Here is a 24857-nt window from a genome sequence, read left to right on the forward strand (position 1 = left end):
CTAAGTGTTGTAATGTGAGGGAAGATGCATACTTAAGCTGGACCCCTGAAGCTCACATTAATCTTTTGCGCTGGCTATGCTCTGAGCACTGGTCCAACAGCATGGGAAAAAAACCTGAGCAATACTGAGAGTCTCTATATGCAGAGGTAAAGGGAGCTGTGATTCTGTGTGTGCCTGTTTCTTCATGGTAAAACACACAGGATTTCTCCCTAAGACTAGTGATAAAAGAGTAACCCATTTGAGCTGTTGCTACCCATTAACTTTCAATACACAGGCTTATATCATATTTATGAAAAACTCTTATACATTAAGTATGTTCTCGTTGATTTTTAATGAATTGACACGCACAATAAAAACAAGACTTGTCCTACCGTTTTGTGTTGCATGTGTGTGTGTGTGAGTCTGTGTGTGTGTCTGTACTGTGAGTTTGCGATTGTGAGAGTGAAGCTTTGCAGACGAGATTATTTCTATATTGCACATGTCAGTGGTAGTTCACGGTCAATAGGGTCACTTTAAAGGAGGTCTCTTAAAAAGCCCTTATGTAACCACCCATGAACTGAACAGAAATAACCGAACCCCCTGCCGGCATCTCATTGATTTCTCAAAAGTCTTCTGCCACTTTTTCAAATATCAACCTGCTCATTCCTCGCACACTGGCAAATCATTCTGATTGCTGTGCGATGACTTCAGAGATTCCTGTCGGACAAGAGACCTGCAGAATGAGACATGCCCTCTGAAAATACTCATGTGACGCTATGGATGAAACTGCTGAGGTCCTTTATTCAGAGTGTGTAGATCAGGCCTGAACCTTGTATTTCTCTTCAGTGGTGTCGAATTCAATACGCACATTTAGACGCAGCCCGTGTTGTCTCCTTCCGTAGTTTGAATATTTCAGATTTGTCCCTTTCTCTCGCACGCTGTGAGATTAGATTCTATAGCTCCTGAATGAGAGCTTTCACCCCCTTCCCTGACCATTCGCCAGAGTAATTGATAGTCCTTTGTGCCTTTAAAGCGATAACATTCAAATTAACAAAGGACAAGATTAGAGCTCAAAAAGGAATCAAGGCCGCTCCTCAAATGAGACACACCACATTGCAGATGGAATCCATTAATGGGGGAATCCAGAGGGAATTCAATATTCTATGTGAGCACTGAACAATGTAGTGCGGGGGCTTAAGGGTCAAGGGTTAATAAAAACAATGCAGATCGGGAGAGGGCATTATATAAAAATGTTTGTCGATGGTACCTGTTACATCCCTGCAGTTTTGTTATATGCTGTTGTCGTGAAATGTGGGTGGAGCCAAGGACAGGTGCTCATCTACCCTCCTGATTGAATCCAACAAGGATCAGCTAATATTTAGAAAAGCATAGGTTTCCCATACAGGAGCAAGAGAGAAAATCGCACAGAGATTTCTATAGTAAAATCAAAACTTGACTTTTTTTGTTTTTCTTTTTAATTTTTGTTCATCTTCACTGGCATTTATAATTTACTTGTCATTTATTTTCGGTTTTCTTATTTTTGTTTAGGGGCAAAGTGAATACTAGCATAGCTCAAAAATGCATGGAAACTTACATGCGGAAGATCATGGTCAGTCATCTGAGTAGGTAAGCACCCTTTTCGGAATATCTGATACAGATCGTACAGTAGCATGCTGTGTCCAGTATAGTCTTCTATGCCTGTTCTGTCCCCATGTTTTTTGTTGTGTGTATTGTGCTCCCGTGTTAGATTTCGTATATTACTGTAACTCAGGGGATGTAACAGTGCCTGAACAGCTTCAGTACCTGAAAAGTTCCTGTTTATCAAGGTCCCCTGAATTACTCCTTCTCAGCCAACTCCCATACTGTTCAGTCTGTCCCTCCTATACAGTCCCATCCCTCCTATAGAGTTCCAGATGTCCATCACTGAGGGTGTGGCTATATCTTATCTTCATCACATATTATATTTAAGCACATAACTTAAGACACAGCGAGTGTACAAAACACAGGCCATGGTTGTTCATTTCCAACTATTTGTTGGAAGAGAGGCAATTGTTTAATGGTTATGCCCAAATCCTTGTTTGTTTTGTTACATTAACTAATGTTAACTTGAAGGCTAGATGTTGAGTCTTTATTTGTACCTAAATGGCTTATGTTGTGATGGGGTATTGTTACATGAGCAACCAAGCAATGAAAGTTAAAACATGCAGTAAGAGGTTACAGTTAGTTTCATAATTCTAGAACACCAGTGCTCGATTTAAAACAGTTGAAGGGATTGCGGCCTGTAAAAATGGCCCTGCACTGCAGTATCTTTACCTGCTGTAAAGATATATATCGTGTATGAATACAAAACAACCATATGACTGCTTCTACAGGATTTTTACTATCATAGCAGTTGGGGCACCACAGCTGTAGACCAAATTACTCAATGACAGCCTGTTAATGCTAATGCCTGGGCCTTCGAGAAACACACTCCACTGTGACTTTGCCCTCATCCCTTCCCATGACTCCACGTTCTGTTGACAAACTGCTTCCTGCTCTTATAGCCTCATACGACAAAAAGTCCCCGCCAGCCTCACAAATATCAATATTATATAAAGTGCTCAAAAAATACTCAGGCCAGACAAGCCAAGCCAACAGAAACAATAAGCAGATCACGCAATCGCCAGGCCCCTGTGGCGCACTGTTGCAAGCTATTACTCAAACAGACAGGTAGTAATTAGAAAATACAACAACTGCAATCGAAAAAGAGGTACAGGGCTTGTTGCTGAAAAACTGCCAGTACAATCAAACCCTTTGCTGGGGACATTGGGTCTCCTGTGAAAAACACAGCAGGGCCTGGTAGCAAATATTGGGATATGGCCTCTTTTCTAAAAAGCCAAAAGGTCTGTTCTCACATAATAACAAAAAGAAAATAAGCTTTCAGGACCCTTATTTTTATACTCAGATGCTATCATTCACATGGCACAACAAGAATTAGAATTTAAATAAGCAAAAGTGATAAGTTGCACACAAGCACAAGTAAATTCTTTATGTCTAAATAAACACCAACAAAACCACTTGGAATGGCAATTGACAGTTAAATGATGTTACAATAAACAATTTGGGCCTAAACAAGAAAACTGAACAAGGGTCAAATTCCTGTAAGTAATACAACTCAATCTTTCCTGCACAATTTGCTTGTAAAGCCCTGTGGTTCATAATCATACCATCTGAAGAGACTGTGAGCTATCAAACCTAGTCACATAAAAATGTCAAACATTTTTATGAATATATATATACTATATCTCTGAATGATTCCAGCCAATTTTCAGCATGCGCTTCCCTTATATTGTTCACATTTTTCATATTGAAAATAAATGCAAATATATTATTTGCACCTGCAACAGTCTTCTGTATTTTTCTATTTACTATAGTTTCTACTAATAGTAGAACTACTGATATAAGATAAATTGGTTACATATTAACGGTACATAGAGTAAAAACATACTCTATGTACTGATGAAAAGTTAAGTAAAAAATAAAAATTAAAAATAGAGAATTTAATCAGAAAATAGATTCTATTACTAATCAACGACTGTGACCCAGATGACTCAAGATATTCCTTTAAGTGGTCCAGGTCCCAGAAGTCTGACAGAAATTCTTCTGACCCTTATTGGGTCTCCCCACCTCAGTCCTCCCTCGCTGCAGATGACTTTGCAGTTTTCTTCGATGAGAAAATTGCAGACATCCGCAGCTCCTTCACGTCCACCACCACCCTTCCCCACTCCCCCAGCTCTGTTCCCTCCCCTTGTTTCTCCACTTTCTCTCCCCTCACTGACTCTGATGTTTCCCAGCTCCTACTCTCCCACCGCCCCACCACCTGTGCTCTTGACCCCATCCCTTCCTCTCTCCTCCAGACCATCACACCTGACATCCTCCCATATGTCACCTCCCTCGTGAACTCCTCCTTGTCTTCTGGACGTTTCCCCTCCTCTTTCAAGCTGGCCCACGTCACCCCACTGCTGAAAAAGCCCACTCTGGACCCCTCTGTCATCCAGAACTACCGTCCTGTCTCCCTTCTCCCTTTCCTATCCAAAACAATTGAACGAGCTGCTTCTAATCAACTCTCCTCTTTTCTCTCCCTGAACAACCTCCTAGACCCCTACCAGTCTGGCTTCAGACCTGGCCACTCGACAGAGACCGCACTCCTCTCGGTCAATGAGTCGCTTCACGCCGCACAAGCAGCCTCCCATTCATCTGTCCTGATCCTCCTAGACCTTTCTGCCGCCTTTGACACCGTCAACCATCCCATCCTCCTGTCCTCCCTGGCAGCTATGGGGATCTGTGGCACAGCACTTGACTGGATTGAGTCCTACCTCTCCGGTCGCTCCTTCCAAGTCGCCTGGGCTGGTGCAGTATCAGCACCTCGCCCCCTTGCCACAGGAGTTCCCCAGGGCTCTGTCCTTGGTCCCCTCCTATTCTCCCTGTACACCCAATCTCTTGGTCCTGTAATCTCTGCCCATGGGTTGTCCTATCATTGCTATGCCGATGACACCCAACTCTTTCTCTCCTTCCCGCCCTCTGACACTCAGGTCTCTGCTCGCATCTCTGCCTGTCTGAGGGACATCCAGAGCTGGATGGATAACCACCATCTTAAGCTGAACCCAGGCAAGACAGAGATGATCTTCATCCCTGCTCCATCCTCTAACCTTCTTGACTTTTCTATTTCCCTGGGGGACACTGTGGTGTCATCATCACCCACCGCAAAAAACCTTGGAGTGGTGATGGACAACAGACTGTCCCTCTCCCAGAACATCACGGCGGTGAGTCGAACGTGCAGGTTCTTCCTGTACAACATCCGGAGAATCCGCCCCTTCCTCACCACCTACGCAACCCAGCTCCTGGTTCAAGCGATGGTCCTGTCCCGCTTGGACTACTGCAACTCGCTACTGGCTGGTCTGCCAGCATCCGCCATCAGACCCCTGCAGCTCATCCAGAATGCTGCAGCGCGTCTGGTCTACAACCTCCCCAGACATTCCCATGTCACCCCCTGCTCACTGACCTCCACTGGCTGCCTGTTATGGCTCGCATCAAATTTAAGTCCTTGGTGCTTGCATACCAGGCAGCTAAGGGGTCAGCACCAGGGTACATTCAGAGGATCATCAGACCCTACACACCAGCCAGACCTCTCCGTTCTGCCACCTCTGGACGCTTGGCACCTCCCCCTCTTCGCGTCTGCACTTCCCGCTCCCGTCTGCTGTCTGTCCTGGCCCCTCGCTGGTGGAATGACCTCCCCGTGATGATCAGAACAGCAGAGAATCTCACCACTTTCAAACGCAGACTGAAGACTCATCTCTTCAGGCTGCACCTCTCCCCACCCCTCCCTAGCCTATAGTTCAGCTCATTGTACCTAGCTAGGATAATTTGATTATGTTAGTGTATCTGGTAGGATTGTTTTTGTATGATTAGGTGTGATTCCAGTGCTAGTTTGTACTTTGTACTTGGTAGGATTCTTGCTGCTGAACAAGCTTACTCTACAGGGTTGGAGTCCTGATCGATGTGGTCACTTCTGGCACTACGATCCTTACTTCACTCTAGTGTTTCTTTTGCGCCTCTACATCTTGAAACCTATGCACTTGTTGTACGTCGCTCTGGATAAGAGCGTCTGCTAAATGCCTGTAATGTAATGTAATGTAATATTTTCACCAATCAAGTGTTTTACATATTTTACTCCAATCTGATTTTAAATGGCACAAATGGGAAATCAGTAAATATCTAACTGTGTCATAATTAATAAGTGCAATGTTGTATCCACCAGTTAGAGACACGGTTTCTTTCCACCTGATAGCCCCTGGGACCAGACAGCAAGACAAGGGATTTTTTTCATGGGTGTAGGATTTTTCCATTGGAGGGGACTGATATGGGGAGGAGTCAGGCACGTGAAGAAGGTGTGGCTCTGGATGCCCAAGCACCTGCCTCTTTGCCCCAAGTGCCCCTTTGTTTGTATAAAATTATTTTTACATTTGCAGTATTTCCCAATAATGAACTAAACTGTGGCAACCTGCCACAGTTTAATTTGTACTGTCGCAGTTTCAGAATGAAGCCAAAATATTTATTTACTCTCATAAAAAACATAAAACATCTCTATGTGCTTTGCACCTTTGCCTCAGCAAACTTTGTCTCACTCGACAGTCAGCTCCCTCCTCCGCTCCCCTTGGTGTAGGCAATGTGCGCACGAGATGGGAGTGAGCCTTCGGCACTGACTGTAGTCTCTTTTGAGTTCTGCATCTGAACTTCTGCAAGCTGTCGATCCAGAACTCATTTTGAGCTGACAACATCGTTTGAGTTAATTATCTATTCACGAGCCACACCAACGCGAATGTGGTTACAATAGTTTAAAACAGTTTTTCCAGCATCAAGTTAGTAAAGCCATGTGTATCCCGACTGTGAAGCCTAATGTTATGTGAATTATGTGAGGGAGTGATACTGTGGATATACTGACACTATGATATGAATTATTAGCATCTGGCCAAGTTTTATACAATAGCTTATTCTCTGAGGCCTGAGGTAATTCTTGTTACATTTAAATCAATATGAACCAAGTGGTTACAATGATTTTTGAAGCTAAAACGACTAACGTTAGCTAGACACTTGCACTGTACTAGTAGGCTATATTATTTCCAGCATTAAGTTGGCAAATCTATATCCCAAATGTGAAAAGCAATGTTGTGTTGATTATATAAATTAAGTGTTGTTTAAGTAGGCTACTGTTTTAAGCTGAATGTTGACACCAGATATTCATGTATTTGGAATATCTCCCTTCTAAACAATATCTGTTTGAAACCTGTTGATTAAACATTTTAGCTAGTTGTCATAGAAATGCTTTCCCTGATATATCAATTTTCATCTAATAAATGAAGCAACTATCATGACAACGTTTGCTTAACTTATTTGATGGCTCAAATGTAGGCTCAAGCATCTTACAAGTTGATAGAACTATATGGGGTTTATGACTGGATTGTTTAGAAAAGCACAAAATTCTTCAAGGATCTAGCCTCTTAATTTTCCTCTCAAAGTGCACAAAATTTAAAAAGATAAAAATTGGCAAGATTTTCTCCCAGGGGCGCATCCCCCTTGGACCCCCCCTGGAGGCTTTGGGGTCCCCCCACCACAGTTTCCCCAAATCCTGTGGGAAACACTGATTTGTATTATTATTGTTGCTGTCATTATTTTTTATTCATTCATTTTGGGAGATATATATTCTGTACAATAACTTGGTGGCCCTGGGAAGGGTGATAAAATGGAGGCTGCTGGCTATTAGTTCATGTCTGCAGAAAAGCACTGGAGATACACATCCATTGCCATGTGCCTTTTACATCCAAGGAACTCAGGGGATGCTGTGAAAAACAGACAATTTCTACCAGTGCTCTATCCCAGTGAACAAATTTGTGGTTAAAAGTTGGTGGAAAGTAGGTGAAACACCATCTAGGCATTCAGGTGAAAATTTATGTGATACATTTTGTAGAAAAGTGAAAGTTTTCTAGCTGACTACGATGTAGCCAGGCTATATCTGAGTAAAATCTGAGCTATATTGGGGTTTACTTAGTCTGTACAACTCAAAATGTCTCTCAATCTAGATTTCCACCCTTCTAGATGTCAAGATTCTGTCAGTCAGAATTCCATGGCGATCCATTTTACATTAGTCCAAATGGACTGTCAAAATATGAACTATTCCTACCATGCCATCTAAAATGTTTAATTACATTCACATCAGAAACACTCCAAAATGCTTTCAATTACATTTGACAACCAAAACAGGATATCAGGTTAAGAGCCTTAACTTGGATCAGAAATCCCTCTAAGATTGCCATCTCCATGTCCATGCACTGCCTGAAAACTTTGGCCCCAGGTCCTTTTGGCACCACCGATAATGGACATTAAACTCTCAAAACCTGAAATGCCATCCTAGCAGAAAAACAAGCAGGCCCGAGAGACTTTCTGAAGAAATCCATAAGTGACTTTCCATGCATCATCATTTCCACGCAGGACGTTAGCGCAGTGGTACTGTATGGCCTTGATGGCTGGCCGTGCTCTCGGAGCTCTGGTGCGCAAATTCTCTAAGTGTGAATTAATGCACAACCATAAAAGCAGATGGGACGTAATCTGTGTATAATTGAAGGTTGAGCAGGAGGCCAGTGGACAGCACCCTTTTTCTGAGTTTAGACTGTATGTTCAGGGGGTGACCCCCCTGTCACACACACTCCACCGCATCCTATCCTACTTCTCTACTAGATATCCCCTAGTGTGTCGATCTAAAAACCCTACTGCTTCGCAGTACTCAAGTGGTTTGTCACACCAAGCAACTCATTACATTTTCTATTATCACTTGTATCTCAGAGCTATCTAAGGTGTAAGGTCCCCCCCCCACACACACACACAAAGGCCTGATTGTATGATGGGGACATATTGACTATAACTCTTCAGACTCTTTGACCTCTACTTCAAATATGCAAAGATTTTGCTCAAACCATCAGTGATGTCACAAACAACATTAGAATAGAATAGAATAGAATAGAATAGAATAACTTTATTTTTCCCAGGGGGAACTTCAGAACATTACTCCTAATTTAGTAACAGTCTGTAGGGATTATTTCCCTGTTGGAGTTGAAAGCCATAAGGGGGGTTAATGAAATTAATTTGTGCTCATGTAATGATGACAATTAAAATAACAGCAACATCAGCAAGAGGTATGCAAACGTATGCAGATGGCACCCCTGCCTTGATTATGACTGTTATTAACAGCAATTACAATCATGCTAACTACATATTTAAATGTACAACATTATAGCAGGGAAATCTGGCCCATTCATGATAACCAAGGGTATTGCAGATTTTAAATTTCAGTCTGGCAGCCTCCCTCATATCCATTCTAAAGAGAACCTGCCAATAATTTACAGCCTCCACTGAACTGTGTAGCTATCTACTTCTTTGAAACTGCAACACATGGGATCTGCAGAGTGACCACTCCTGTGTCATTGTGCAGAACAGCTTGCTTGATTGAAGTTCTTATTGCGTCCAGCGCTGCTTTTGAGTAAAATCTAACTACTGTGCTGATGTGCAAACAAAGAGCTGCATATAGTGAGCTCTGGATTAACCAGCTGTGTCTTAAAAACCCACTCTCTTCCTTACATATTCTCAACCACTCTTAGTCCTCAGTAACAATTAATCTGTGACAGTAGCATGCAGACATTATTTCACAGGTGCACTAATGCATACACACACGCACACACACACACACACACACACACACATTCTATAACTTTAGCACAGAAACAAATGCAGGTCTAATTGAATAACTGTCAGTTTAGCACCCACATTGCTATTAGAAGTGTCTGTGTGTAGGGGGTTCCACTGTCAAAACATGAAACTCTGGTAAGGCACAAACACTATTTTAGCAAAGCATTCCCACTTATTGTAAGAAGACAGATGCAGAGATATATATATATTACACGCGCAAATAAATAAACATGCACACATGCACACAAGCTTTCTTTCTCCCCTCCTTACCGTTTACTAGCTTTACATTTCATTTTCAGTTGATCAGGTCACAAAATTCCAGTGCGTGTCCCTCTCAGCATGCATTGAAAAAAAAAAGGTTTCCTTGGATCCCAGCTAGATTAAATGGCTTTAATAGGCAGTGAGCATCTCACTAGTGAAGGAGGCAGGAGACAGAGAGGGTGAGAGAGAGAGAGTAAGAGAGGGAGAGAGAGATGGAGAGAGCTAGAGACAGAGAGAGAGAGAGGAGGAGAGGGACAGGGAGGGAGAGCGTGGGGATCAGCACGGCGAAAAGTGAAAGAGAGAGTGTCTTACCTTATGTTATGCATTTCACCATCGCAGGCCTGGAAGGAATCGGGAGAGATTAGATGAATAAAGCAGGAGGCACCGAAGCATCTCGGCTGGTCTTAAACAAGTGCTCTCGGACAAGTGCCTCACGCAGCAGCCATAAACAAATCTACATCTGCATTAGCGGAGAGCAGGGGAAAAATTGACAGATTAACAGGGAGGAAAAATTGCAGCAGGCAGCAGAAGCACAGTATACCCCAGGGCCGGGGGCAGCGACTGACTCAGAAGCCGTACACAGTAGAGGAGAGCAAGGAAGGGGGAGGGGGGTGTGTGTGTTGGAAAGTAACAGGTAATGGTATCTGTTGATTTTCACACATTGGGGGAGATTGCAGTTTTCACAGACTACGTATGCCTTTTCCCTTCACTCTCTTTGGAGCACAGAGCTGGGGGTACACGTGAGGATGGGTACAGGAGCATGTTTTTTGTCCTCGTGCACTAAGCGAAAGGCTGGGATTACGCAGGAGGAATTCACATTTTCAAACATATTGAGATTGCGGCACAGAGCTACTTAGTGAATGGATCGCATTGATTCTTTGATGACTGCTGTTTTCCCTTCTTTGTGGTAACTTTAATTGTGCCAAGGATGGTGGTGATGATTATTAACACTATAATATGAATATTGCAAACAATAATTATTATAATCATTGCTTTCATGAATACCTCAATGAAAATGAATACGCAGCTCAACCTTTGGGCAGTCTTGCAGGATTATTGCAAGGAAAGAGCACTTGATCAAAATATGGCATATTCTAAGCTCCCCCCCCCACCCTTCCCACTCCCCCAAATGTCTTATATACAACCTTACAGGTGAATCTGCAGTCATATAGTTTGCTCTAATTATGTTTAATACATTTAATTAATTATTCAATTGATACGTCCATGACAAAGGACATTTTATTAGCATGGGCTAAAACATTTCCCAGGAATGGGCCAACCCCATATGCAATAATGAAAATGTAGTTCTTTTGTTTATTTATATATTGGTGGATGGTGTTTCCTATCACTGCAGGCATTCCCGCTTTCTCTGATGATGACCTTTTACTTTATCACCCACATGAATGAATAGAGGTTACTGACCAGGACCTGCCCTCAAGCTGTCTTCCTTCATAGCTGCAGTGACAGGTCATATTCTCAGTGTTGCTTTATGGGAGGTGGACGGGGGATATTGTATTACAAAGGTTCTTGCCATGGTCAAGTGACTTACTGTACTTTTAAAAAATATGTCACAAGCCACTACATATCACAAATTTTGCCCTGGGACAAGCGTTAATCTGTACAACAACAACCAGGTTCCTTTGTAAATGTGTCAGTGGGATGATGCAGAGGCAGTGCTATGCAGTATATTTCAGCTTGGAGTCCCTCACTTGACTACCTGCGATATTGCAAATACCGGCAACCTCCATGCGCAGCCTAAAATGAGAAAACACACAGGTCTGCAGTCCTGGCTGTGACGAGCGCTCTCTGCTACGGGTGGATGACTCACTGTTGTGATGGAAGTAATCCCCCTCTAAGCTGCAGAGTCTACCGTCAGATGCTACAGACCCTCAGCTGACTCCTCCCTTGGCCCCTCCCCCCTCGCAGACAGAGTGGTGATTAAATGCTGCTGCTGTTCTTATCCCCCCAGTGCTGCCAGTCCAAGGAAACCACCCTTGCAGGGCAGGCTTGGATGACTCACCCCAGGCAGGTGCAGCTCACTGTGCTTTGGCCATAGTAATCAATCTACAGTGGCAGAATACATTTGGCCACTGAAGGAGATTGCCGGGGGAGCTGGGCTTTCCCCTGAATCTTCCTCAGGCTCCTTACAGGTACTCAGAGTTCAGCACTCAATAGAGCAGTGACTGCACTGCACTCTCCATCACTAATGCAGGGCGCTTGGTTGAATGCCTGTCATATTACTGCAAATATCAGTGCTGTCTAGCTGAAACCAGCCGATGTCCACTTTTGGAATTGTTGTGCGATTCCATAAAGATTTAGCTTGATAAAGCAGTATGATAATCTGGGCCTTGAATGCTGTAGGAGACAGCAGACATAATGACTTCTCTCTGTCTGCCCGCGCTTTGGCCTCACGAAGGGCTGTCAGACCACCCTGCGGTGCGGGGAATCATGGGAACATGTAGGTCATGTAATTGGACCTAAGTGAAGCATCTAACCTAAGGCAGCTACACAGGTCTCCTAGCATGTGGGACTGCCTTTATTTCAAATCGGGTCAGTGAACCAATCTTTTAAAAGCAGGGGAGGGTGCTGCTTTATGAATCTATTAATAAATATTTTAACATAGTTCAAAAGCAACTTCAGTAATACCTGTGTTTCTACAGAATTATGCGTTTTAGCTGTGTTCTGGCCTCCCTACAGTCATAGTCCTGTCTTATCCATTATTTGTGTGATAGTCGTAGCCATGACAAACTAACATACACAAAAAACATTCGTTTCTAGCTGCAATGTCATGACGTATTAAGCAAAACTTTTTTCAGTTTTTCATTTGTCTCTTGCCTATGAACATACAGTACTATGAATTGATATATTATCCAATAGTTTTGTAGCTGACACAATAACATTTTTTTTCTTTGAAAAGCTATTTTTCTGACAATAGCCTTCTACAAAAATAATCAAAATTCAGTAACAGAAATTTATACTATAATTGCTATTTTTCGTAATAGTCAAAAGAATAGTCATATATTCTAACTAGCCAGCACACTCCTTATGTATATATGCATGTACATCTACAAACTTAATCATAAATGAACAAATTAGCTTCTCATCGCTTCATCAACTGAAAAAACCTCTGTGTGTAGGTTGCTTTTACTGCCTCACTTTTCTTTGATAGGCTGAAGAGAGATTCAGTTTATATTATACACAATCTCAATTGATTACACACACACACACATGCACAATACAAGGACACACACACGCACATGCACAATACTCACTCATCTGTCTGCCTACACCCCGCCCACACATGTCTTCCAGCGTGGGTCCACATACATAAAGCAACCAGTGATGGCTGCATTCACTCTGTTAAATTATACATGTGGGATGCCTCTGTTCCCTCAACACTAATGTAAACTGCCTGTGTGTCCTGACAGAAGGCACATGTTTACCATTCTACTTAAATTGGTGGAGGTACAGCACAATCTCCCATACAACCCTGACACCTCCCCACTCCAAATCCCGAACCCCCTACACAGTTGCTAAGGTGATGGAACAGGCTGATCGCATAGCAGAACAACAAGAGTCTGTGATTTCTGCCTTTCATTATTTAACATCTTCACCTGATTTGGGAATTTCACTGCTATCACGACTCCTTCAGAAGTAAATATTAGTGTGTGGCATTAGGGAATCCACAATTGCAGTTTGCAGCCAAAGACAAAAAAGGACTGTCCAATGAACATTAGTAAAGGGCACATTCACCAACATATGTAAGTCTCTCTCATTTTAATTTTCTTTGTTAGGACAAATAGAGTGCCACTAAGCAGGGACACAAGATTTAGGTGTTTTTTTCTTACTGGAGACTAGAGAGATCAAGTCTTTGTTGTTAAACTGTTTCTGACCCTTCAGCTTTATGTGCACTTATTCTGAACTCCGTTTGCACCACATTGTGGTGCCTAGACCTGCAGTAAATCCAGTTGGTGAGTGAGACTGGTGATGTCTATGTATTATTTTCTAACCATCTGAAAATCTGTTTTCTATATCACAGATTTTTCAGTTTAGCATTTTTTTTTTGTAAAATGAAAGGAGGCTGTAAAGACTAGTGTTAACTTTACTTGCTCGTAACCAACAATATGGCCAAACAGTCAAATTAGAAAATATATCCTGTCTTTCATGACAGTTTGTGATGGACTAAAGCCGCGTTTCCACCGCAGGAACTTTACCCCGGAACTAGGAACCTTTTGAGGAACTCAGTGCATTTCGACCGCAGGAACTAGGGTCTAAATTAAGTTCCGGGGACTTTATTTTACCCCCAAAAAAGTCCCTGTTCTGGGGGTAGTACTTTCCAAAAGTACCGGAACCTTTGGGGTGGGGCGCAAGCGCTGAAAATGTATGATTGGTCGACTACTTGCAGTGTTATTTGTTTTATTTCAACCGCCATGTTTAAAAATCTGCAGCCGCAGCCGATTTATTTTCATAATAACTTCAAATCAAACTTGTATGTTATGCGGCGCAGTAGCCTAGTTTTGGTTATAGCCTGCCAACGTCTTGGAATTATAACGTGTGCTCTTCTGTTCTTTTCTTGCTTTAGTATTCGTTTTATAAAATGCTAAGCATTCGTGCTGGGACAGCATATTACGTACCAAAACATTCAAACGGATTAATTCGGTTGCTGAATATTTTCTTCCGGATTTTCTTTGTTAGCCCGTTGTAATTGATGTTGGTCAATTGTTTGATACAGTTATGTGAGGTATGCGGTAGTTCTGCGTAATTCACATTGGTGATACAGTAAAAGCAAACTGGAAATCACCTTCCGCACTTTTTGTCAGGGTAAAATAACAGGTTAATTAATCGTCCCTTTAGCTTTTTCAGACTGCCGTAATTTTACTCTGCCATTCTTCAATTCCATAAAAAGACCAGGAAGACTATGGACTAATTTATGGTGCATGGTTCGCATCTGGAGGGCACACTTCGCTGCTCGGCTAGCAGTAACTTTGAAGGAAAGCAAACGGTGGCTGTACCACTGCTAATTTAAATTTTACAAGTCGGTTCGTTTTTCTGCGTTGTTGCCTATTAATTGAGAAAAGTGAATGCATTTACTGTCATGTCTGTGATGTTGCAGACATTGAAAGTGAATGTTCACAGAAAAACATAATGAATGTGTTTGAGAGGATATATAAAACAGTTACAATCTGACTATTGGCCTGTTATATCCTATTTGTTGCATAACAACGGTCCAAGTTCAACTACCAATGATAGTTTTGCTTGACAACGGTAAAATATGCCCAAACGGCTGCAGAAGAATATTTCAATTCCAGGTGATTAAATCGATAAAAATCAATAAATACAAAAGTAACCATATATAGTCGTTGTTGGTAACCCGTTGTATATAAGTGGAATAAACCCCTCCGGGCTGTCCCGGTTATTAGAAAATAATGTAGGCTACTTCGGTGGTAGTATGGGGTTACAGAAGAAATCATAGGACAGATGGACCGACGACAACGTCGCTTTTTCATACGTCAGTGGGCTAATTTGCCTAATCTTCGCGGGACTTTAGACCGCGGTGGAAACGCAGACAACAATGGGCTGAAGGAACCTTTTAGTTCCTTGAAAAGTAGTTCCTGGGACTAAAGTTCCGGGTACTTTTGGTGGAAACGCGGCTTTAGAATCTTGACTTTTAACCTATGAGCCAATAAGGAAGCAGGGGATGGAATGCAAGGACCATCCAGGATTTCATATGAAGTATTTTTTATTTTGTATTCCAACTTTAACTTTATTTAACAGAGACTGTGCATATTATTATAAATGTAATTTTCAACTGTTGTGGCTCGACAGATTGACAAGCAGAACTTATAACTCTACTGGAAAGGTGAAAGCATTGCTTTCAGTCTTTACAATATAAAAATGAAAGTAAGCTAATAGAAACTATTCATCCAATCCAATTATGTATTAGGAGATGCTCAAATACAAAAATATACATACAGTTAGTTTCATTTAAAAATGTATATTTAAAGTGACCTCTATTCCAGCTAAATTTAAACTGTCTTCTTATCACAATGACATCTGTTGTTTGCAGAGCGTGGAGGCGGTTTGACAAAAAAATGGTTGATTTTCCCTCTGAAGAAAGCTTCTGCAATGCTTTCCAGAATGCTTTTGTTCTTCCTGTACATATACACATACACAGCGCTTTGTGCCCTGGGGTTATCCTGCTGCCGTATGGAGTGCTTTAAACCGGTGAACTACAGTACCATATATTATTATCACGTACAAATGTAGAATATTGCATATTTGAGATTTGAAGATTTAAAGGGCACATTACTTGCACTTCACTTGGTACATTTTAAAAATGTTATTGAGTAATGTCAATTTGTTGGATGGAGGTATGTAATATTTAACCTTCTGTGGACTGTATAATTTTGCCATAACCAATCCAAGGTAAATATAAATGAATATACTGTTGCATTGAACAAGGTATCCAGATTGAATCACAAAGCCCCAGCTGAATTATGGAATATGTGCAAATATATGCCCTCTGTTTAATATATCTGTTATATGGTGCTGAAATAACCGCTGACAATATTTTCTGCATCATTTGTTGTCAAAATAGCTTCATCATTTCTCATATAGCACTTGTAAAAAAGAATACCATGGGCCAAATTTTGCTGATGCAATAGCACATTTTGAGTGGCAATTCAGTTGTTCTTTCTATGCAGAAATTACACTAAACAACTGAGATAGAAATTTCATCCTGATTAAACAGACCCAGTGTAGGATGGGGGGTGGACCACTGGTTTAACATTTTAATGTGTGATGTATACTTTCCATGCCACTGTTATCATTGTGAACCTGGATGCAATAGGCAGGTGAAAGGTGGTCTATTCCTCACAGCAAAGATGTTCCAATAATACCAGATGAACTCACAATTTAATTAAAAAATTATACTCAAGATAAATTGGTGTCACAAATTCCATTAAATAATCCAACTGAAAGATATTTCGATAAGACACATTGATACTTTTTATGTTTTATCTTAAAATCACAAGATGTAGGCTAGTAGAAGCAAAAATAATTAATACAGATAATATTTCTGCCTACAGCTTTATATTTGATCAAACTAGTCTTAACTCATTTGCCAAGAATTTTAATGAACTACTATCTACCAGATTGTCCAATACGGAGTGTGGTTATTGCCTCAATCTTTTCATATTCAGTGGTACACCTTCAATGCCATCCAGTACCATATGAGGCAAATAGAACAGTCACAAGGATAACATCATGCATGTCATTAATGAAACCTCTATATTGTTCTCATATTTACAGGGAACCAGATTGTTGAGCCGCATGTTATTCATATATTTATCTATTTTTGAACAAAGTCCCCCCATTCTCCCTAATTTTGGATTCAGATTTGTGGCTCCTAAGATGCCACTGTGCACCCCATGCAACAAGCTCTGCAGCTGTTCAGTCTCCTTCATCTGAAAACCAAAAACTATTTTCCACACTACAGGCTACACTAGGCAAGAAGAGAAGTAGCACAAATTAGAGAAGTGACATTTCTCTTAACTGATTAATACCACTAGCCTGTGGGTCTAGAGAGTCATTGGGGGGCCATAATGCAATGATAACCCAAGGAACCCACCTTGAACCCTCCCGACCCCTGGTGGAACAACACCAAACTGCTGGTGCTACAAAGTTTTTCTCAAGCTACAATATTCATATGGTGAGGACCATTTTCCACTGAGTCACCCATAAGGAAATTTAAATAGATTTCTGTGTTTCTGACTGTGTAAATATAACATACAGAGTATATTATACATGTGAAGTTCGACCATGGTTCATGCACCATGAAATGGGGAGGATCACTGCACTATAGAGAGGACAGAGGGTTATTATAGAGAGGACAGAGGGACTAAACAGGAAAGAATTGTTATAATTGTTGCCACCATGCAAGAAGATGCTAACATTTTTTAATCAAAAAGTTTTTCCTATTTATTTTATATTCCATGTATTATTTTCAGTTCTGTGAACAATCCCTTAGGTTAGATCTGATTAACATTGAAATTAGGTTAATTGTTTGGATGGAAGAGGAATTTTAGCATGACTATTTTCTGGAGAGCATATTCTGATTATAATAGTAGGCCCTAAGGTTATAGACTCAAGGACTCTGCTTGGGCCAAACTGTTATCTGAAGTGCAAATATACAAACTAATGAGATGGGCAACAGCCAAAAATGCCTTCCAGCAACATTTACATGGCTAAGAAAAATGCATGGTTCAAAAACAATATGAACTCAGATCAATACTGCCACATTTAGAAGCACCCATGCTTGTTATTTCTATTGAACTGCATTGACACATTTTGTGGCACATGTATATGCCACATGGGCAGTGCTGCTTGTTGAACTAAGGGCAACAGAACAACAATAAAAAGAATAGTTATAGTTTGAACTATTGTTCAGGGTTATCAGTGGAAATAAATATATCGAGCATGCCCTTTAAATAGGCAAAGGAGCAGGAATTAAATCATTTTGGAAAATTAGGAAAACCCCTCTAAACAATTATGATATAGATTATGTTTAAACCTGAGTCAAAGTTTCTGAAATTTTACAATACAATATGGTTAAAAATCATGCACACTGCTTTAATTTTTAACTTCAAAATTTTCGCAGGTTTTTAGCAGTATATAAAAACCTGGACCAATAACATGAATTGCATATTCACAGGTTTTCAATAGCACAAGTGCTGCAGAGAGATTCCTGAACTTTTGACAACTCCGGATATGACATTTTACAGGAAAGCCACTGAGAGAAATGAAGCCATGGGAATTGAAAAGGCTGGAGGCTAGAAAAAGGCCCGGAGCCTCTCGGCTAGCTCTGACCTCTTATAATTTGTGCTACTTGATATATTGTAACATGGTACTCACCAAGCTGTTCATGCTGCGGGGCAGAGACGTGGACCTGTAGGAATATTTGGGCAAGTCTTTGCTCCAGTTCAAGAGAGGGGTTGGTGATCTCGTCCTTTCTGGGGTGATCCGCTTGGCTCGCCTCTCCATCCCCCTCTCCCTCTCTTTGAGGCTCTCTTTCCTTGTCTCCCGGAAGGAGTTTGATTCCAGTTCGTCCTCCAACCTCACGCTGTCGATGTCTGTCTCCAGGTAAGCTCTTCCTGCTGTCTCCTGGGAACCTCGCTCCTCCAGCGAGTTCCTCATGATGTCGTTGGCATCGAGAATCTTGCAGCTCGGGAGGGTCTTAGTCCACTGGTATACGGAGTCAACCACGCTGCTCCTCCTGGGCTCCCTGATGTAGGTGCTGGGACTTTCTTCCCAGAAGGAGGCAGGGTCCTTCTGCCGGAGGACGCCGAAGGCCTCGAGGCTGCCCGGGGCCAGCACTCTGCAGGTCACCTCATCCAGGAACTGGGAGAACTTGAGCTTGTCTTCAATCTTTTGGTCTAAATTACCTGATGCTGCACCTATACCCTGGCTGGAGGAGAGGCTCTGCAAGGAATCCCTCCTCCCCAGTGCCCATTCTGCCCCCTCCTGGCACTCAGGTCGAGTGCAGCTCCCCTCGATGCCATCACCATTCAAATAGCTGCCCTCAGAGCCAGTAACGATCTCCCCCCTGCTGCCGGAGCCCAGACGAGCCTGGAAGACCTCTTCGCTATGCTTCTTTATGGAGCTGCGCAACAAGCAGGTGGCCCCCGAGCTCCAGCTGTTAGTATCCCAGCTGCTGTCATCTTCGCTGGAGCTGGCACTGTGGGGGCTGGGACTGGAGCTTCGGAGGGTGCTGCTGGAGCTCCGGAGGCTGGGGACAGAGCTTTGGAGGTTGGGAAGGGAACTCTGCAGGCTAGGAGAGGAGAGGCTGGAGGGGTAGCAAGGCAGAGGCTCTTCCTCTGGGTCGCTCTGGCCCTCAGAGAATACAGGGCAGGATGAAGTGGAGGAGCAGGACCCACGTTCTTGCCGGCTGTTCGCTGTTTTGGGTTGTAGCTGCCGAGGAAGTGTTGAGGTGCCATTAGCTGTCACCACGCTGCCTGCCCTCGCTGATCCATTTGGCATTTTGGGACTGGGAGGTGGTGTGCGGTCGGCAATCGTTCCAACTGTCAACTGAACCATGGTTCAATAGGCGTGACAGATTTATAATGTCTTTCCTCTCCCATCCCATCCACACTTGCCCTGGATGTTGGTTCCCAACCCAGCAGATGAGCAGTCCCCTCTGCAGTTTTAACCTCTCTGTTGTCTAGAAACACAGATGGCCAGATTGAGCTCCAAGGACTACAAAGAGGAAGACCTACTTTTTAACGATATGGATTCACTAATACTTCAAACAATCTATTCCCACTACAAAATCCATTAGTGATCCACAAGTACACTGTGTGTGCTTTTCTACAAATTCTTCAGTGTATCAATATGGTGTAATAGTGCAGCAAGGCAAGCTTTCCAGGTCAGTGATTTCTTGGTCCACGACATTGATTACAAAAGGCCACAAGCCATCTGTGGAACATGGGTGCTGGGGCAGAATGGGAGTGTCATAAATCAATGGTTAACAATGGCGCGTTGCGTTTTAGTGGCATGTCCTGAATGTCTTGCTTTGTATGACAGCCTATTGGGACTTGTCCCCTTGCTCTTTTCCCTCTTCAGATGGGTTAAAATGGCACTTAAGATATGAATTAATATCTTGTGCATTGTTGAGGGAGATGTACTGACAGAAGATATAATTGTACTTGGCTCACAGTGTACTAGCTTAATTTCCTGGCGGCACAGTGATTAAATCAATCTTTGACCTACCTCTCAATCTGTGGACTGCATTACAATGTTGATGCAGACAGGCCCTCAGGGAAGCATAATCAAAACAGCCACCATCCAAACCGGGCCTCCCATGTGAAAAACAAGTGGATGTTTTCATTTAATTCCAAATTCTGCTGCCTTACAACTCAGCAAAAAAGATTTTTTTATCAGTTTTGCTTAATTGATGAAAACTGAAATGCAACAATAGGATCACATTGGATCCCCACAGTTCCATCTACAAAGCCAATCCTAAATAATGGGGGCCCTGTAAAATAAATTAGGTAAATACATAGTAAAAAAGGAAAAAAGGCTACTAATACGTTACTTCTCAGTGTCATCCAACAAGGCTATTTGTTTACAAATACCATAAACTGATCCTCCTTGCATGGAACTGCAGCTATATGTTAATACTAATAAAAAGCTCATGCTTCCACAATGAGCTAGTGCTCATTGTGGAAATGAAAGAAAAATTAAAGAAAAACACTCTACAGGAAGTTCCACAAATTCTGAAATCTTATTTCACATCCTATATTTTTATTATAAAGCATAACACATGCCTTTGTTTAGTCTATTTACATTCCCCATTAAAAAGACACAGCTCAGCTTTGTAATGAAACGTATAATAAACGTACATTTTTTCCTGATTTCCTGTATTATTGCATATTTTTCACACTGAATATATTCACTTCTTTATACAAAATGTAATATTAGGCAAAGGGAACCTGAGCCTAATTCATACTCTTTGAGTAATGCTCTGTACAGTATATTGTCAATTTTGGATATTAAAGCCAGAGCAATATACTTACAGATTTTGCACTTTTATAAAGCATGCTTAATTTCTAACATGGTTGGGACCACATATCTTGTATCACCTTTCAGCAGAGCTTACCTGTGTCGGTGCATGGCATACAGTTTTTAAACTAGTGTGATTAATTGATAGATCCTGCATTAGAGTATATATTATAGAGTGTAGATCTTATGATCTTAAGGATATCAATATCATTTTCAACTCCAGGTCACATAGTTACTAAATCATTACATCATCACAATGCTAGTCCCACGGCTCAGTTGGGAGAGCATTGCTCAAACAATGTAAAGGTACAAGTGGGTTTGAACTGGGGACTACTTATACTGAAAAATATATGCATTCATATACTGTACGTATGTACATTGAGTATAGCACCATAGGTGGGAGAGATATCCCTCCCAAACATACTGTGCTTATAAGCCCGCATTCAATACCATGACAACACCGTGACACGTTTTACATGGGAGAGCTGACCACCACAAACACACACTACCCCGCAGAGTATAATTACTGATTCCCTGTTCAGAGGAAGACAAAACCATCGAATCTTGCAAGGTATGAACCGTCTTTATATTGCACTTTTCAGCTAGATTAGAAAGGTAATAACTTTTTAAAATCATGTATAACATAATGAACAGAATTCATTGCACAACTAGCTTAAGTAAAGAGATCTTCTCACTATTAGGTAGCCAATATTTATTTAATTCTGTGCTAGCAGACCTTTCATTATACACAACTCCCTTGACAGACCGACCTAAAGTAAAAAATCTCTGAATGATGCTATGGTCAATTACTGTATGTCCTGTCCCATGGGACTACCAGCCACAGTTGGCACAGGCCCTGTGAGGACTTGACACCAGACCATAGGCACATCGTACACAGTTAGTGTTTTTACTGGTCAAGCCACCTGCAGTAATTGTATATAATATTTTTGACTCACACGCAGTAGTTGACTGCAAACACATGGAATTGATATGGAACACAGATGCCAGATACCGTGCATTTCAGTGGCAGTAGAACCCCAATGCAACAGATGTGTAGGAGAAAATTCTGTGTCCTTCTCTGTTTCTCTGTTTCGCTTAGCCAAGTAGTTCAATTGTTAAGAGCACCACCATGGCCTTGAAGTGTTACCATGGAAACCAGAAACCCATACAGCCTGTTGGAGCTGGGCCAAGTATAGGATATGCTAATGCAGGAGAATGATTTTGGGGAGAGGTTTCCCCCAAGTCTCACCCATTTATCATGAGCAAATAGGATAACACCGCTGTCATTTTCAGAACTTGTCAAACATGTTATGATTTATGGGACCCTTTGCAGAATGTAAAATAATTTTCTTCACAATTTGCAGTCAGAAATACAGAATCACAAATAAACGTTACAGCAATCTGTAATTTTGCAATAAATAATGCTCTTTGAGATGCAATACCAATAGTTGTACTTCTGCACATTGGAAACCTGTAAAAACAGAATGCACTGAAAAGACCAAAATGCACTGTGTGTGTATTTGTGTGTGTGTGTGTGTGTGTGTGTGTGTCAATGGCTTTGGCAAAGTATATGTGCATGTATGCATTTGCTCAAATGGCATATTAGAAAGAAGGGCAGCTAACTATTCAATACATAAAGGAGCACAAATCCAAGATATTTTACATGTCAACACTTTAAATTCAATTGGCAAAAAAGTTAAAAGACCTCAGAAGAAGACCTCATGGCTTCTTTAAAATACATACTAGACTGGCCAGACATCCTATTTTTTCTGGACATTTCTTATTTTTGAAACTGAAAATATATGTCCTGACAGGATTTCTAAATTCCTAAAGGTTTTTCTCATTCCACAGACCATATATAAACAAACAAATAGCCTGGTATTATGTTCTTAATGCCTGCACTCTCCAGTTCTCTTTTTAAATTACAACATACGACACTAAATAGTGCAGTAGATTAAAACACATATTAAAGTATATATTGTCTTTATTATTAGAGTGGGCCTAGTCACTTCTAATTTGAATAAATACTGTACATAATGATTCATGGAGTCAACTTGAGGCATGGAGTCACCTTAAGGCAGAAGGCTGCCGAAAAAGTCTACCATCATTGGTGATCTCCTCCCTGCTTTTAATCAGTCACCACTGACAGATGATGATACTTGTGAGGGGACAAGTACAGGTACTAGCTGATAGTCATCTCACCCTTCAGCTAAAATTTTGATTTTTAAAAGTGCTATTTTTTTTTTTTTAGAAACTTAGCTTGTCATTATTTCCAAGAGAGCCCTACTTTAATGTAATTTCACACAAGCGAATGAATATGTAATTAACAGTAGGAACGGACAAAACAAACATTTTGCTATGATATTTTTCTAATAAATCTTTGGTAAATTGTTTATGTATTAGGGTACAAATTGTGTTGTCCCTCCATTCCAAGTGGGCTCTATTAAAACAAACTAAAAGTATTTGTGGTTCCGCCCTAACTTAATATAGACTGTTAATGCTACTTAAGTAAATGGGGCCACGCTACTGGAGGAAACTCTTGAACCACCGCTGAGGTAAATAATTCAGGAGGGCAATAGCCAACACCAGAGCATAAAATGTGAGGGCTGTCCAGACTGAAATGAGCTGACCCTGCATTAAAATGGGGGTCTACTGACTGAAATGGTTGGATTTAATGCATGTTGAATAAATGTTGAATAAATAAAATACACTTGTCTTTTTAATCCTCACTATATCCTGCATATTGTGATAGTTCAGGGCTTGTTTAGTACATTGAGATTGTATGGGTAGATTTAACCAACAAAATAATGATACTAATGATTTTGCCAGATGGAGTGGTTATTGGGTCTGGAATAATTAGCCAGAATGGGAATAGGAATGTCTATTGCTGGTCCATGGCAGGCTAAGGGTGTGCATTCTCATCAAAAATGTAATCTTGACTGCTGGGTCAGAACATATCAATCATGCTTTTCCATACGAGATTTGCTGAAGATTAATAAAAATGCCACATAATCCATATTTCTATGTGCTCGCTCAGCAAAGCACTGATATAATGAAAAGGGATCGCAGCTATAATTTCTGCATTGCAATGAAGTGTATCCATTACTGATTACAGTTTTATGGGCACTAATTGACACCAATACTGAATAGAAATGAAAGTGCGGGCACAATTCTCATGAAGCAAAGAGAACATAGAATGTACACCAGGGAGGCAGCATCGTAGATCATATGTTTATAGATAGTTTTTTTGGCTCAGTTTGAAAATTCCCCTACATAATGTAACAGTTCCCTGTGTAAACCTCTTGTAAACATCTACCTATCTCAAAAAGTTAATCTTTGGTGTGTAAAGCTCATGCTCCTTAATGCCTTCCCCTATAGCACATGGCATTTCCAATTATACACTGAACAACATACAAGTCATTTAAGCTTGATACCCTTTTTTAAACCTTCAGGAAATGCCCAGAAAAATATTAAATTATGCTGCAAGCTGCTCAGTTGTCACAGCCAATTATTTCAGAAATAAGAATAACAGGCCCCTGTGGGAGTTTCCCAGAAAGGCATGCACGAGTGATTTGACCACATTCTTTCATCTGAGCTTTGAGTCAATGGTATTCTCAAATGGACAGCATCCATCAGAGGCAGGTCCTTTTTACAGAATGATTATAAATTGTAGTGCAGTCCCAGTATTTATGACAGAAAGCTTTGAAAGTGGAGCCTTTGACGACTTTGTTAGCGTTACTGGCATAAGTACCCGCGCAGTTAATAAAGCTTTACTCACAAGA

General features: G+C 41.3%; 1 protein-coding gene across 1 annotated transcript in view; it reads right to left on the reverse strand.

Annotated features, from left to right (window-relative positions):
• LOC135251695 (brain-enriched guanylate kinase-associated protein) overlaps positions 1-19723 on the reverse strand; it is a 66261-nt gene extending 46538 nt beyond the window's left edge. Inside the window, exons 1-2 of the mRNA XM_064329373.1 lie at positions 18430-19723; positions 9829-9857 (exon numbers count right to left, since the gene is read on the reverse strand). Of these exons, the coding sequence (XP_064185443.1) occupies positions 9829-9857; positions 18430-19611 (1211 nt within the window). The 5' untranslated portion in view covers positions 19612-19723. The remainder of the gene's footprint in view (positions 1-9828; positions 9858-18429) is intronic.
• Positions 19724-24857: the final 5134 nt, after the last annotated feature.

This window comes from Anguilla rostrata, chromosome 1, assembly GCF_018555375.3.
Source record: "Anguilla rostrata isolate EN2019 chromosome 1, ASM1855537v3, whole genome shotgun sequence".
In the NCBI taxonomy this organism is placed as follows: domain Eukaryota; kingdom Metazoa; phylum Chordata; class Actinopteri; order Anguilliformes; family Anguillidae; genus Anguilla; species Anguilla rostrata.